At 41.1% G+C, this 13863-nt stretch overlaps 1 protein-coding gene across 5 annotated transcripts in view; it reads left to right on the top strand.

Moving 5' to 3' along the window:
• The window catches only part of PLEKHA6 (pleckstrin homology domain containing A6), a 204459-nt gene that overhangs the window by 182694 nt on the left and 7902 nt on the right, over positions 1 to 13863 (top strand). For all 5 annotated transcript variants that reach the window (XM_070745441.1, XM_070745444.1, XM_070745443.1 and 2 more), the window contains 7 exons: positions 3473 to 3602; positions 5571 to 5668; positions 6840 to 7025; positions 8578 to 8742; positions 9485 to 9618; positions 10467 to 10609; positions 11927 to 12047. In XM_070745441.1, coding sequence (XP_070601542.1) covers positions 3473 to 3602; positions 5571 to 5668; positions 6840 to 7025; positions 8578 to 8742; positions 9485 to 9618; positions 10467 to 10609; positions 11927 to 12039 — 969 coding nt within the window. In that variant the 3' untranslated portion in view covers positions 12040 to 12047. The remainder of the gene's footprint in view (positions 1 to 3472; positions 3603 to 5570; positions 5669 to 6839; positions 7026 to 8577; positions 8743 to 9484; positions 9619 to 10466; positions 10610 to 11926; positions 12048 to 13863) is intronic.

Raw genomic sequence — 13863 nt, 5'->3', positions numbered from 1 at the left:
TGGGGAATTCTGGGAGTTGAAGTCCAAATATCTTCAAGTGGCCAAGGTTGGGAAACACTGCTCTAGACATTGTTGGGGACACCAATAGTCTTATCAGAAGAAGCACCCAATAAATGCTAAGAATTCAAGCTAAATAAGTGGTGCAAATTCTACCATTCTGTTTTAGAAAGGCCACCTGAACATCTTGGCAATAAGTGTTTCAGTACTCTAAAAAGCCTGGAATGGCTTAGTTGAAATTAGTAGCACAGTAACTTATGATACTAATTTTGAGCCCTCCTTAATTAGTAACAAATTCATGCTTTCTTGTCATAAATATACTGCTCAAAAAAATAAATAAAGGGAACATTCAAATAACACATCCTAGATCTGAATGAATGAAATATTCTCATTGATTACATTGTTCTGTACAAAGTTGAATGTGCACAACAGCATGTGAAATTGATTGTCAATCGGTGTTGCTTCCTAAATGGACAGTTTGATTTCACAGAAGTTTGATTTACTTGGAGTTATATTGTGTTGTTTAAGTGTTCCCTTTATTTTTTTTGAGCAATGTATAAACCTAAGTCATTGGATTGAGCCAAAAGGTGAGAGTCATATAGCTTGCTTCTTGATCAGTACAAAAATTATGCAGAAATTTATAGAATAATGTGCTCAACCTCAGCAGCTTTAAAATGTGTGGGTTTCAACTCTCAGATTTCCTTCTGATTGCATGCTGACTGGGGGAATTCTGGGAGCATCTTAGAGGTCAATTAACACTGTGAAAGACCATGTCTTTTCCTTTGCATTAGACTGATACGGTAGATACATCAGAACAAGCCAAAAAGTTTTAGTTAAATGTCTAAGATCAGTGGAAGTGTCTCCTGAGCTACTCTATCATCAAAATCAAACTCCTGCCCTGAAATAGTCATCATCCCTAGTTCCACTCATGTACTATCCCTACACTTGTGTGGAGCATCACTTTTTATGTTGCTAAAACCTATTGACCTCGGTTGAACTTTTAAGTCCATATCAGCCATGTCTTCAGATTTTGTTTTGCATTGTCTGGTGAAATATTTGTATTTTGAAGAATGTGTCTCCAAAGGGATGCATATTTTGAAATGGCAGATATTTTTCGAAGCAAATGAAAGTCAAGTCATCATATTATGTACATTATTTATCAAGTGACGCCTGGCTAACAGTAGTATTTTCTGGATTGGTACTGGGTTGGTCACCAAGGAAAAAGGCTGTTCATTTTGACTCCTGAGTTGTTGGTGCTCAGATGAGGTGCCTCTCCTGGTTTAACATCTGTCCTTATATGTATCTGTGTCTCACTAATTCTCTTTTCCTTCACATTCTCACAGTTTCTTTGCTCTTACTCCTAACGCTTCTTGATTTCCTCTCCACTCCAGGAGCCTGGTCCACCTCGACCTCCCCTCCCCAAATCATATGTGCCCTTGGAATCTCCTCCGACTATCCCTCCACTTCCTTCTGAAAGCCGTCTCTGGCAATATCCTAACTCCCCTTCCTGGCAGGAAAGCAGCGAGGCGAAGAGGGGACAGGTATCAAAATGGGAGTCTGAGATCTAGAGGCATAGTCTATCCTTTGCTACTTTCACCAGGCAGTGGGGCCAGAGAGGGCGGTTGGGGGAACCCTATGTCTAACAGCAACTCTGTTGTGTCTTTAAGCTTATAATGGATAAAGGTAGTTCCACATGAACTTATGTTGCAAATAGTTGGCCTTTTTTGAGAATGCAAAGCAGCGTTTTAATTATGTAATCATGGATGAAGATGGGTAGGTTTTCAAAACAGAGATGGAAGCTAGCAACACAAAATGGGGAGGAGGGAGAAATTAAATCATGTGACCAGAGAATTTACTTTATTGGGACACTTCCATCCCACATTTACAGCAGAGAAAGGAGGGTGCATGGTTTTTTTTTGGGGGGGGGGGGAAATCAAAGATCTGAAAAACTTACTTAAACAGGAGCAGCAAGCACTATGAAAGCAGTTTGGTCTAGTAGTTATGGTCCTGCCTAGCCATGAATGTCAGCTGGGTGATCTTGGACTAGTCACTCTCAGTCCAGCTCAACTTAAAGGGTGAGGCGTTGTGGTGGAAAAAAAATAGGAGAAATGTGTGTGTGATATGTCTGCCACCTTGAGTTATTTCTAAAAATAATAAAGGCGGGCGATAGATAGATAGATAGATAGATAGATAGATAGATAGATAGATAGATAGATAATAGATAGATAGATAGATAGATAGATAGATAGATAGATAGATGAGAGAGAGAGAGAGAGATAGGGGAGAGAGAGAGAGAGAGACACAGACAGATAGACGGACAGACAATGTATCTCCGTGTCATGAAAAACTAAGTTGTTGCAGCAGAAATAAGTTGAGGCATGACTATAAGAAGTTTAAAAGCCTTTGTTACCTCAATTAAGCCTCTGTGAAAGTCATAGAAATGGTATTTAAGCAGAAGAAAATGGATTTCTAAGTATCCAAGACAGTGAATCTTTTATGCAGAGTATTATTTTTCTCTAAATAGTTGCTATTTTTGTTTTCTAATTAAGGGCAATATAATTTCTTCAACTATCCTGTTCTAATTTCTAATTTCTAATTTTCATTTATAGAAGTAGAGAACAGGTGGCAGTTTACCTAATGAGCTTTATTCTCCAATGTATATACAGCCAGACATTTCTAATTCCTAGGGGAATCTACTAGGAATAGAAATCCTTACCTTTCCTGGATATTTTAACTTCACTTGAAAACAGAATGGCACTGTTCGACTCCTCGTATTGGCCGTGCCTGTTTCATCCCCAGGCTTCTGCCCCCAACCATTCGGGCGCTGCCTTTTCTCCTTGGCCCATTCGCCGAAACACCAAATCTCGAGACGACCTCTGCCCAAAACAGCAAGGAGAGTGGAGGAGAATGAAAAGAAAGGAATGAAGAAGGGGTGGGATTCTTGCTCCTCTGATTGGCTGGCTGCAAAGTGTCCCGTGCATCCAAAAGACCAGGGTGAATTGGGTTTGAGCCCATAAAAGGCCAAGGAGAATGGTTGAGGCGCCTGAATGGTTGGGGCGGAAGCCTGGGGACAAAACAGGCGTGGCCAAGTAGAGGAGGTGAACAGTCATAGTCCCGCTTGAACAAAATGCATGCTAATGAAGTAAGCACTTGCCCCATCTTTTCTTCAGCTGACTGTGTTTTGATAGTTTGAATTGTTTTGGAACAGAGAAGAAAAAAACAACAACTACAGAGATGCATTTGATTCTTCTTTCAATATGTTCATTCTTGTTAATATTTTATTCTTCGGGCTTATTTTTCTTCTTCTCTGTTTTAACTCTATGTTAAACATCTATAATCAGAACTATGATCTGGGTGGCCATATAAATGTAAAAACAAAAACAAGCAAACCTTCCAGGCAGTAACAGATGTCTACAGGCAGTTTCTCTTCAGCAAGACCAGACACTTTTTCAAAGAAAATATATTTTCCCTACAGTCAAAATCCAGCTTTGAGCAGAGTAAGAAGGACCATCACCGGGCATCAACTTCACATTCGACAGTGGAGGCTGGTCTCTTGCAGCCAAGACAAGACCAAGAGGCTGATAAGCAGGTGGCACTCAACAAAGGTACCTATAAATAGCATGTATTAAGAGAATCCTTTTGTTTGCTGATTTTATCTTTTCTGCCAGCTCCAAAAGTCAGGCTAGCTTGGGATAGTGGGAACTGTAGTCTGGTGTTTAAAAGAGTATAGTTTGGGGATAACTTGTATAGAGTTTGTATCTCTAAATTCAGGAAAGATATGTTTTAAAAACCATAATATGTAGGAATACATTACAAAACGTAAAGCTGTTTATCCCCAAATTCACTTTTTCAGAGCATTACAATGTCAGTATACAGAACCAGTATACAACATCACAGACAGACAGAGTTCACACATATGCCAACCAGTATTGGCTTGCAGCATGGATGGTCCGGTACATCATCCCAGTAGGAAAATCTCCATGACCCCAATGCATGCTCATGCGTGCCCACATGAGATTCAGCTTCTCCGCATGTGTAGGAAATGAAATCTCAAGTGAGGACGCTTGTGCGTGTGAGATTTTACTGATTTTCAGTATTTTTTGCTTCTGTGCATGCAGGGAAGCAAAGAAATTGCTGAAAATCAGTAAAAACTTGTGCGAGCGTCATCGTGTGAGATTTTGCTTCCTGCACATGCACAGAAGCCAAATCTCATGTGGGCACATGCGTGCGTGCATGCCGGACACACACACTCCCACGCTAGTTACCGGGAATGCACCAGTAGTGCCATTGATGAAGAGCCCTTTACTGATGCCAACCCTAGCATGCTGTATGAGCAGGGTGGGCAGCAGGTAGGGTGGGGTGGAACACAGTTCCACCAGCGGAAATGAAGATGCGTGCGCAACTCCATCTGTCACTTCCTGGATTACTCCTTGCTTTTTTCCTCTTTCCTCCTTCCTGGCCTCGGACAAGCTTCTCTCTCTCCTGCCTGGCTCCCATCCAGCCTCACGTGGCCACCTCCTGCCTGAGGTGCAAGCAGAAGGCGTGGGTGGCAGCACCTGTTCGCCTAGTTACCCAGCCTGAGGCAGGGGGCAACCCAGGAAGGAGGTCGCAGGAAACGCAAAGCAAATTGTCACCCCAGCAAGCAACACTGGTAAGGTTGTAAGTCGAGGTCTTAACAGTTCACTTGAACGATTATGATCATTCAAGCCACTCCCACCTGGTCACATGGCCAGCAAGCCACTCCTACCCAGTCACATGACCATTACGCCACACACACAAAATAAACCACATCCACGGTGTGGCAGTAAAAAATTTGGCTGGCTATTACTGTGTATGAGCCTAGTCATTCTTAAGCCATGGTTTATATCTTAACTGCCAATCTATGCATTTTGACTTATTAAGCAATGAATGCTAAAACAAATGCAGATTGCAATAGGCGAACCCATCCATAGACTTTCACAATGGGATAAAAACCTGCTTCTCAAAGGTTATTTTCTTAACAAGCTTGTAGGCTTGCCCAGTGAGTTTGTTGTCATTCAGTAAGGCTCTTCTGAATTGATTTTAGCAAGTTCTTGTTCCTGTCTTGTGCTAAATAACTATTTGAATTACCTGTCCTAAATAAGTATTTGGATTACTTATCACAAGGATGGATGAATCCAACCACCCATTCATCCATTCATCTATCTCTATCATCTGTCCCATTTATTTTGGGGTGGTCACCCATCTATCTATTATAAGTCTGTGTGGCTAACATTGAATTAAGACTAACACACAAAATAACTAAATAATGGAGCAGAAATTATAATAACAGTCAATGTAAAATTCCAGAGTCCAAATAAAACTTCACATTTTACAATAGATAATGAGCAAGTGATAGCAGGCAAACCAACCAACAGAGCTTTGCTAACACAAGTGTTGGAGTAGAATGAGGCTGGAGCCCAGGCAAGATACATGGGTGTGTGGTTACAATATGAGTGGGTATAAAAGTCATTTAAAATAAATGCTTTCTCTTCAAGTATGGCCATTACCAGAATCTTGTTAATATCTTTATTTTTCTTTACCCTCCTGTATAGTTGGTATTGTTCCTCCAAGAACCAAGTCACCTATGGATGATGAGATCTCACCAACATCAGGTGTGGTGAGGAGGAGTGCCAATGGCCGGGATTCTCAGGTAAAGGTGAATTCTGCCATCATTTCAACATGCTGTTTATCCATTCTTAATAATATTAATTACTTTGCAGGAAATAGTGCTGAACAATACAATAAATAAAAGGCAGCCATGAAATTATACAACAAATCGGAAAACAAAACAATCAAGTGATCAGTGAAAAGAAATTTCAAATGAATTTTTTTTAAAAAATCACCTCTCAAACTAAAAGCTATAATCAGATTTTTAAGCAACCCTCTTAAACAATGCATCTACAAATTGTACTAAAAAATAAACAACCAATTTCCTTTGGGAATGAAAAAGTATTTGCTTGGTACCAAAAGGGGAACAATGTTTATTACATAAGGCAGGGTTACCCAACCTTGACAACTTTAAGACACAGTTCTTAGACACAGCATTTGTTTTTTCTTCTGATGTTTGCATTGTAAGCTAAATTAGTAGTGTATTTCCTCCCCCCCCCCAAAAAAAGAGCCCATCATAGTTGTCATAAACTCATAAATATTCTATTGTATTATTAGATTTATAGACTATCTTTATTCTGTACATCATATCTTATTATATCATGCCATGCAGAAAAAAATACTGTATTGTTCTAACCAACTCCCCCCGGAGATTAGGACTGCCCCTACTCTTCCTGCCTTCCGTAAACTTCTTAAAACCCACCTCTGCCATCAGGCATGGGGGAACTGAAACATCTCCCCCTGGGCATGTTTAATTTATGCATGGTATGTCTGTGTGTGCGTCTGTTAGCATATGGGGTTTTTTAAATATTTAAATATTTTTAAATTTGTCTGTTTACTTATGATTTGTTTCTACATGTTGTGAGCCGCCCCGAGTCTTCGGAGAGGGGCGGCATACAAATCTAAGTAATAAATAAAAATTTCAAAATTTTGCAAACTTCTTAGTGCATTTGCTATTATACTCAATCACACTTTGCCAACCTCTTCTTTCCATAAACTGTTTTGTTAACAGCTAGTTATCTTTTGATTCAAAATCTGGACTGCTATTCTATTAAGTTATTTCCCATCTTCTAATAAAAATGTTAACAATGTAAGGATGTTATTATCAGGATATTTTCTTTACCTCCTAAATCTGCCCTCAGAAAAAAAATAAACCAAGATTTTGATGAAACCAAAGGCTTGTGTAACCACCAGGGTCCTATGTTCTCCATTAGGACAGGCCAAAGAGTGCTGTGTTTTCCAATGAGATGAAAGCGAAGATGAGTGTTGAGGAACAAATTGATCGCATGAAACGCCATCAAAGCAGTTCTATGAAGGAAAAGAGAAGGAGCTTGCAACTTCCAGCCAATCAGCAACAGACAGATAGCCCTCTCTCAAAAGCACCTGCCTCTTATAAAGTGGTAATAAATTAATTTTATTAGTTGAAACTAATCTTCATCTTGTAAACTGCTCTGACATACTTCAGTACTATATTAGTATTTTTCTGAGGGAAAAAATGGTGAAGCACTGTCTCATATAGATGTTTTGCAGGTACAGTACTGCAAAGTTAAGAACTGGGCTGAATGTTAAGACAGTCAAATATTCTTAAATTATGTAACAATTACTAGGAGGCAATAATTTAGTCTTATTCCTACAAATGGAGTCAGCAATGGTAAACCTATATGTTAATTGTGCAGTCCAAATCAGAGTTTGAAATCCACATGATTGAATCTCTGCTTCATTCCACTCCTTCCCCATGAAATATTTCTTTACACAGTAAATTATGTTGCTCTAAAATTTTCTTTCTGATATCTGTTGTTCTTTCTGTAAAGACATTTCTTAATGATCTGGTTGGTACAGAAGGATAGTCATGGGAAATTAAGCCAGTGCAGCTCCAGGTTGATAAAGACAACCAAGTGATCTGCCAAGATAGAAATAATATTGACAATCAAATATTGTCAATATTACATTGACAGGAAATGTAATACAGGAAAGTGAACACAAGAACAAGGGGACACAATCTGAAGTTAGTTGGGGGAAAGATCAAAGGCAACATGAGAAAAAATTATTTTACTGAAAGAGTAGTAGATCCTTGGAACAAACTTCCAGCAGACGTGGTTGGTAAATCCACAGTAACTGAATTTAAACATGCCTGGGATAAACATATATCCATTGTAAGATAAAATACAGGAAATAGTATAAGGGCAGACTAGATGGACCATGAGGTCTTTTTCTGCCGTCAGTCTTCTATGTTTCTATGTTTCTATGTTTCTACATGCTTCAAAATAGGTGTTGGTTATTACTATAATTCCCTACACAGTATAGATCCAGATTATTTATGGGACCAATTTCTGTTTCACATGTTGGCCTTATCCGGGTCACATTGGCCAAACAATGCCGACTGGCAGGATCATAGGGAAAGCCTTCTCTGTTGCAACCCTGGTTCTCTGAAAGCAACTGCCCCCAGAGATTCGTACTGCCTCCGCTCTCCTCGCCTTCTGAAAGGCATTAAAAATACATTTATGCTGGCAGGCCTAGGGCCGTGAGTTTTCGCTCCCTCCATTGGTATGAATGAAAGATGATTGATTGTTTTTATACTGGGTTCTATTTTTTACTTCTCTTAACTTTTTAACTGTATTGTACTATTTTTATCTTTGCCAATATTTATTTTGTAAGCTGCCCTGAGTCTGCAAGGAGAAGGCTAGCCTATAAATCCAATATATAAAATAAAATAATGTTGCAGGATCCAATCTGGATTGGTCACTGGAGCTAGGGATCTAGTCTTCCGGGCTTTCATGCTAGATCCAATCCACAATGAACTTCTCTCTCATACATTCTGGTGAGAGAGAAGTTCCCTAAGGATGGACTCCAGCACAAGTCCAAAAACTCAGAAGACTAAACCTCTGGCCCCAGTGATCAATCGAGATATTGCAATATTGACCATATCTTATTAAGTGGTCTATTTTGCTCTAGGTTCGCAGGCATCGCAGTATCCATGAAGTGGATATATCTGATCTGGAGGCAGCATTGCGCTCTGAAGATTCTGGCAAGATGTATGAAAGCCCCCGAGATGAGATTGCTCGCCTGCGCAAAATGGATCTGGAGCCAGAACATTATGATGTGGACATCAGCAAGGAGGTGAAATATATTATTGATTTGAATCTCAGCACATCAAAAGTGCAAAATGTCCTCTTTCCCAATAATGTACACTGAGATCATTTCTGTGAAACTCAAAGGGTCTGTGTGGTTGGAACAACATGAGCTGAGCGTTTCACTAGTCTGTTAAAGATACAGGACCGACCCAATGAAAAGTTATGCAGGTGCGGGAGAGGAACTAAGAATACTGAACTTTGCATTTATGAAAAGCTTGGAATGTTTGATTTTAATATAGCCCTAAGAATTTCAGAGCACAGATGCTTTGAGCATGATCTGAAATATATATATATACAGTAGTACTTCTAGATACGAGCTGCTCCACATGCTAGTATTCCAAGTTACGAGCCACGAGGGGAGAGAAATTTCTGTTCCAGACCCGAGCTCAAATTCGGGATACAAGCCGAGTGTCCACTAGGTGGCGCAAGAATCCTTGCTTCTGGTTATCTCGGAGGGGAAAAACAAAGTCTAAAGCCATTTGTTCCAGATATGAGTTGTTCGACATACAAGCTCCCTTCTGGAATGAATTAAACTCGTATCTAGAGGTACTACTGTATTCTGGAATGTATAAAATAGTGATTAGGGTTGGATAGTAGAAAAAGGATAGGCAAGACTCGACTAGACGGTAGGGTAGGTAGGGTAGGGTAAAGTAGAATATACTACTAAGTGACACATTTAACAAGGCCTCCATAATCATTGCCACTTATTGGCTGTTTTTGTTACTCAGCTTTCCACTCCAGATAAAGTCCTCATTCCAGAAAGGTATATTGAGATGGAACCTGATACTCCACTGAGCCCCGAGGAGATGAAGGAAAAACAAAAGAAAGTGGAAAGGATAAAGACACTGATTGCTAAATCCAGGTGGAGTGCTATTTCACACATTTTGACTTTCCCATGTACCCTTTGGTCATTGAGCATGATTTTTTTTTCATTTCATTTTGGATTATTTTACTCTTGATTTGGAGGCTGTACATTTGGTCTTTCTCAGTGATGGGCTACCAAATTTTTTACTACCGCACTGTGGGGTGTGGCTTATGCATTTTGTTTCAACATCTTTCAGTGTAAATTGAGTGTTCTGGGGTGGAGCTCTATTTTTGCTAACCCACTGCATTCCCCCCTGCCCGGGCAGTAGCCCACCCCTCATTATCTACTATATAAAGTGTATGTACACACACACATGCAAAGCTCTTCTAAAATTATACACATTCAACCTCATCTACTGGGATAGGAAAAACATACCCAGAGCCCAGAAGGGAAAAAAAGAAAAAAATCTGACCGTACCCGTAGAAGCCCACCACTGGTCTTGCTGCTTATTAGCAGCACTTTCCAGTAGTCTCTTAACATTCAGAAGTTACTAATGTTATATAGGTTTCGTTCTGTATTCTTCTTTCTCTTTGGTGCCTTGTCTGTACATCTGGACTTGCTGGCTATGCCTCATAGCAATTCCAATCTAGTAGATAGGAAAAACAACTTATCTAAATATTTATGCCCTCAAAATTCCCTCAAAATTAGAAAATGAACAAAAATATTAATTTTGTAAACAAAGTGTGTTTACATAACTAAAAAATTGCCATTTGTGTTTTGTAGAGAAATATTAAAAACTATATTAAAAATAATAGGATGTTTCACATTTGTTTCCATCTTATTTTATTGGCCTTATAGTTGGGCGTGGCTTCTGGTTGACATAACTTGTGTGTTCTCTCTTGCAGCATGCAGAATGTCATCCCCCTCAGCGAGGGAGAGATGGACTTGTCCCAGGACCCAGAGGTTCAGTTACAAGAGCAGGAAAAGCGAATTGAGATCTCCTGCGCGTTAGCTACAGAAGCTTCCCGACGAGGCCGCATGCTGTCCGGTAAAATAAAAGTCCCAATAAGAGAAACACTTTTGTTTCCATTGATTAACTTAACCAGATAGTGTTGCTTCAGCATTTCAGTGTGGTGGTATTATTATTATTATTATTATTATTATTATTATTATTATTATTATTATTTATTGGATTTGTATGCCGCCCCTCTCCGCAGACTCGGGGCGGCTAACAACAGCAGTAAAACAGTACAACAAAATCCAATACTAAAAAACAGTTAAAAACCCATTATATAAAAAACAATCATACATACAAACATACCATACATAAAATTGTGAAGGCCTAGGGGGAAAGTGTATCTTAGTTCCCCCATGCCTGGTGGCAGAGGTGGGTTTTAAGCAGTTTACGAAAGGCAAGGAGGGTGGGGGCAATTCTAATCTCTGGGGGGAGTTGGTTCCAGAGGGTCGGCGCTGCCACAGAGAAGGCTCTTCCTCTGGGTCCCGCCAAGTGACATTGTTTGGTTGACGGGACCCGGAGAAGACCCACTCTGTGGGACCTAACTGGTTGCTGGGATTCGTGCAGCAGAAGGCGATCCCTGAGGATTCCTCCTGATACAGATAATTGCACACAGCATCATGTCTCTGGCATGTGCACATGTGTACGAGCGAGATTTTGCTTCTGCACATGTGCAGGAAGCGAAATCTCATGAGGAGATACACATGCGCGAGAGATTTCAGTGGTTTTTTTTGTTTCCATGCATGTGCAGAAGCAAAACCTTGCTCGGATGCGCACGCGCATGCAGGAGACACAAATATACCGACTCTGTATATTTATTTATACAGAGCAATTATTGTAAGTTCGATCTCTGTTTATTCTGTGGGTAGAAATGTGGGTGCCCTAGAATCTCACTTAGATTTTGGGAGAGAATTTGAAGACTCAGAGTGAATGGGACTACTGTACATCATTCATGTCGGATTTAGGGGATTATTTGTATTTTCATAAATTAGTTTTCTAAAATTTCTCACCACAAAACGACGAGAAATGGGGCCTTCTATTTGAGCAATTCTGGTCAAAGGGCTATCCACCTGGAATTTGGGACTGCACACAGCCCATCTTGACCTCATTGTTTAATCTGAGCAATAATCATGCGATCTATTTGTAGGTAAAGCAGTACAGCCATTTTTTACTGCTGTGTGATTTTTTTTTATTGTGTTACCTTTTATTTCTCTTTTAATCAATGGATGCTGAATGTATTGTGTTTCTTTGCCTTTGTTTTCTCCTCCCCCCCTCGCTCCCACTCCCCTCCCCCGTCTGAAGCACCATACTGTATATTATTCAGGCGCTATCTCCGTTTCTTGTTTTCAGCTCAATGTGCTACCCCAAGCCCTCCCACTTCCCCAGCTTCCCTGACTCCACCGACCAAGTCCCTCTCGTCTGACTCATCCCAGGGCACCGACAGTCATTTTATGCGTGTCTGAACCTTAAAGTAAGCACTTTTTGTATTATCCTTCCATCTCGTTTCATGTGTATCTGTGAAGAAAAGAAGTGGTAGGCTTCTTTTTCAACAGTGTTTCATCTTTTCATCGAATCCATCCATCCACCAGTATCCATTATAGTTTACCCTTTCTACTTTGCCACATAATCCCAGTCTCCTTCTATGGAATACTTGTAAAAACCTATCAATGAATCAAGTTGCCACATCCTTTTCCTGGGACAAAATAGCCTAAATTCATCATTGGTTTCACTTACATCAATTTAGAGCAACATTACAGCCAGTCTTCTAAACCAGGGGTCTCCAACCTTGGCAGCTTGAAGACTTGTGGCCTTCAAGTCCTCAAGTCTTAAAGTTTCCAAAGTTGGAAATCCCTGTTCTAAACTGAACATAGTGCTATAACTTAGAGAATATTAGCTGTTGCCAAGAAGCCCTAAGTTACATCTCATTTCAATCATAAGCTCTCTAGGTATTTATTTTCCCTTCTGAGCATGTGCAGAAGCCAAGTTCCAACACTGTGCATGCAGTTGCCATCTTTTTTGGGGGGGGGGCTTTGGATTTTTGGGGGGGCTTGAAGCGATTTTTAATTACTGCACATGACCACGAGACACGCCCACACAGGTGAGAGCAATCCGGCAGCAAGGTAAGTCCTAACCCACCCCTGATTAGATATAATATGATCAAAGTATCTTAGAATAATCAATTTTTAGAAATTCAAGTTTTGTCATGCTACTTGTCAAATTTTCAGTTCAGAGACTTCCTATGGCTGCTCTGAAAATTTGCTTTTGGGACATGTTATCGAAAGCAGCAGGAGGTTATCCAGGTGTCGCATATTATATATTTGCTTCTGGATCCAACCTTTGGGAAAAGTGATCATCAAAAGCATTTAGTCAAAACTGGTATCTGCCATCTTGTTATGATTTTTCTATTATTTTCAAAAGGTGCATGTGTATATCATCACATATATTCCAAACTGCCGTATTCTGGGATAATATAGCTGCAACAAATAAACTGCTTTTGTTAGTTAATCTCTATTCCTGACAATTACAGTGATCCCTCGGTTAGCGCGGGGGTTACGTTCCAAGACCTCCCGCGCTAACCGATTTCCGCGTTATATTGGATGCGGAAGTAAAAACACCATCTGCGCATGTGCGCCATTTTTTTCATGGCCGCACATGCGCAGATGGTGGAGTTTGCGTGTGGGCGGCGGGGAAGACCAAGGGAAAGTTCCTTCAGCCGCCCAACAGCTGATCTGCTCCGCAGCGCGGAAGCAGCGAGGAGCCGAAGATGGGGTTTCCCCGTTGCCGCGCTGCGGAGCGGATCAGGTGTTGGGCGGCTGAAGGAACTTTCCCTTGGTCTTCCCCGCCAGCATTCCGTCAGTCGCAGCGCTGGCTGTCAACTTTTCTTTTTAGCACTGGGGAGGCAAGTCAGCTCCTGCCCAGTTTTAAAAAGAAAAGTTGACAGCCAGCGATTGTTCCGCTGCCGCCAGCATGGCCTGGCTGGCAGCGGAAGATGTAACGGAGCCCACGGGGGATTCGCCTTCCTCTCACCCGCAGCCGAGACTGATCGTGGGCTCCTTCGCAACCTCGGAGAGCTTCCAGGGCATGAAAGCTCACAAAAACCAGGAAGCTCTCCGAGGTTGCAAAGGAGCCCACGATCAGTCGGCTGCGAGCGGGAGGAAAGCGAATGCCACGGGGCTGGGCTCGGCTCCCCCCTCGGCTCCCCCCCTTACCAGCCCCGCCGCGGAAGGCTCCATTCTGTTCCCTGCCGGCCCGATTGAGCGGCCGGCGGTCTCCATTCAGGGAACAGA

This window comes from Erythrolamprus reginae, chromosome 3, assembly GCF_031021105.1.
Source record: "Erythrolamprus reginae isolate rEryReg1 chromosome 3, rEryReg1.hap1, whole genome shotgun sequence".
NCBI lineage: Eukaryota > Metazoa > Chordata > Lepidosauria > Squamata > Dipsadidae > Erythrolamprus > Erythrolamprus reginae.
Note: the sequence above shows the minus strand (reverse complement) of the source record. Positions and strands in the feature narration are given on the sequence as shown.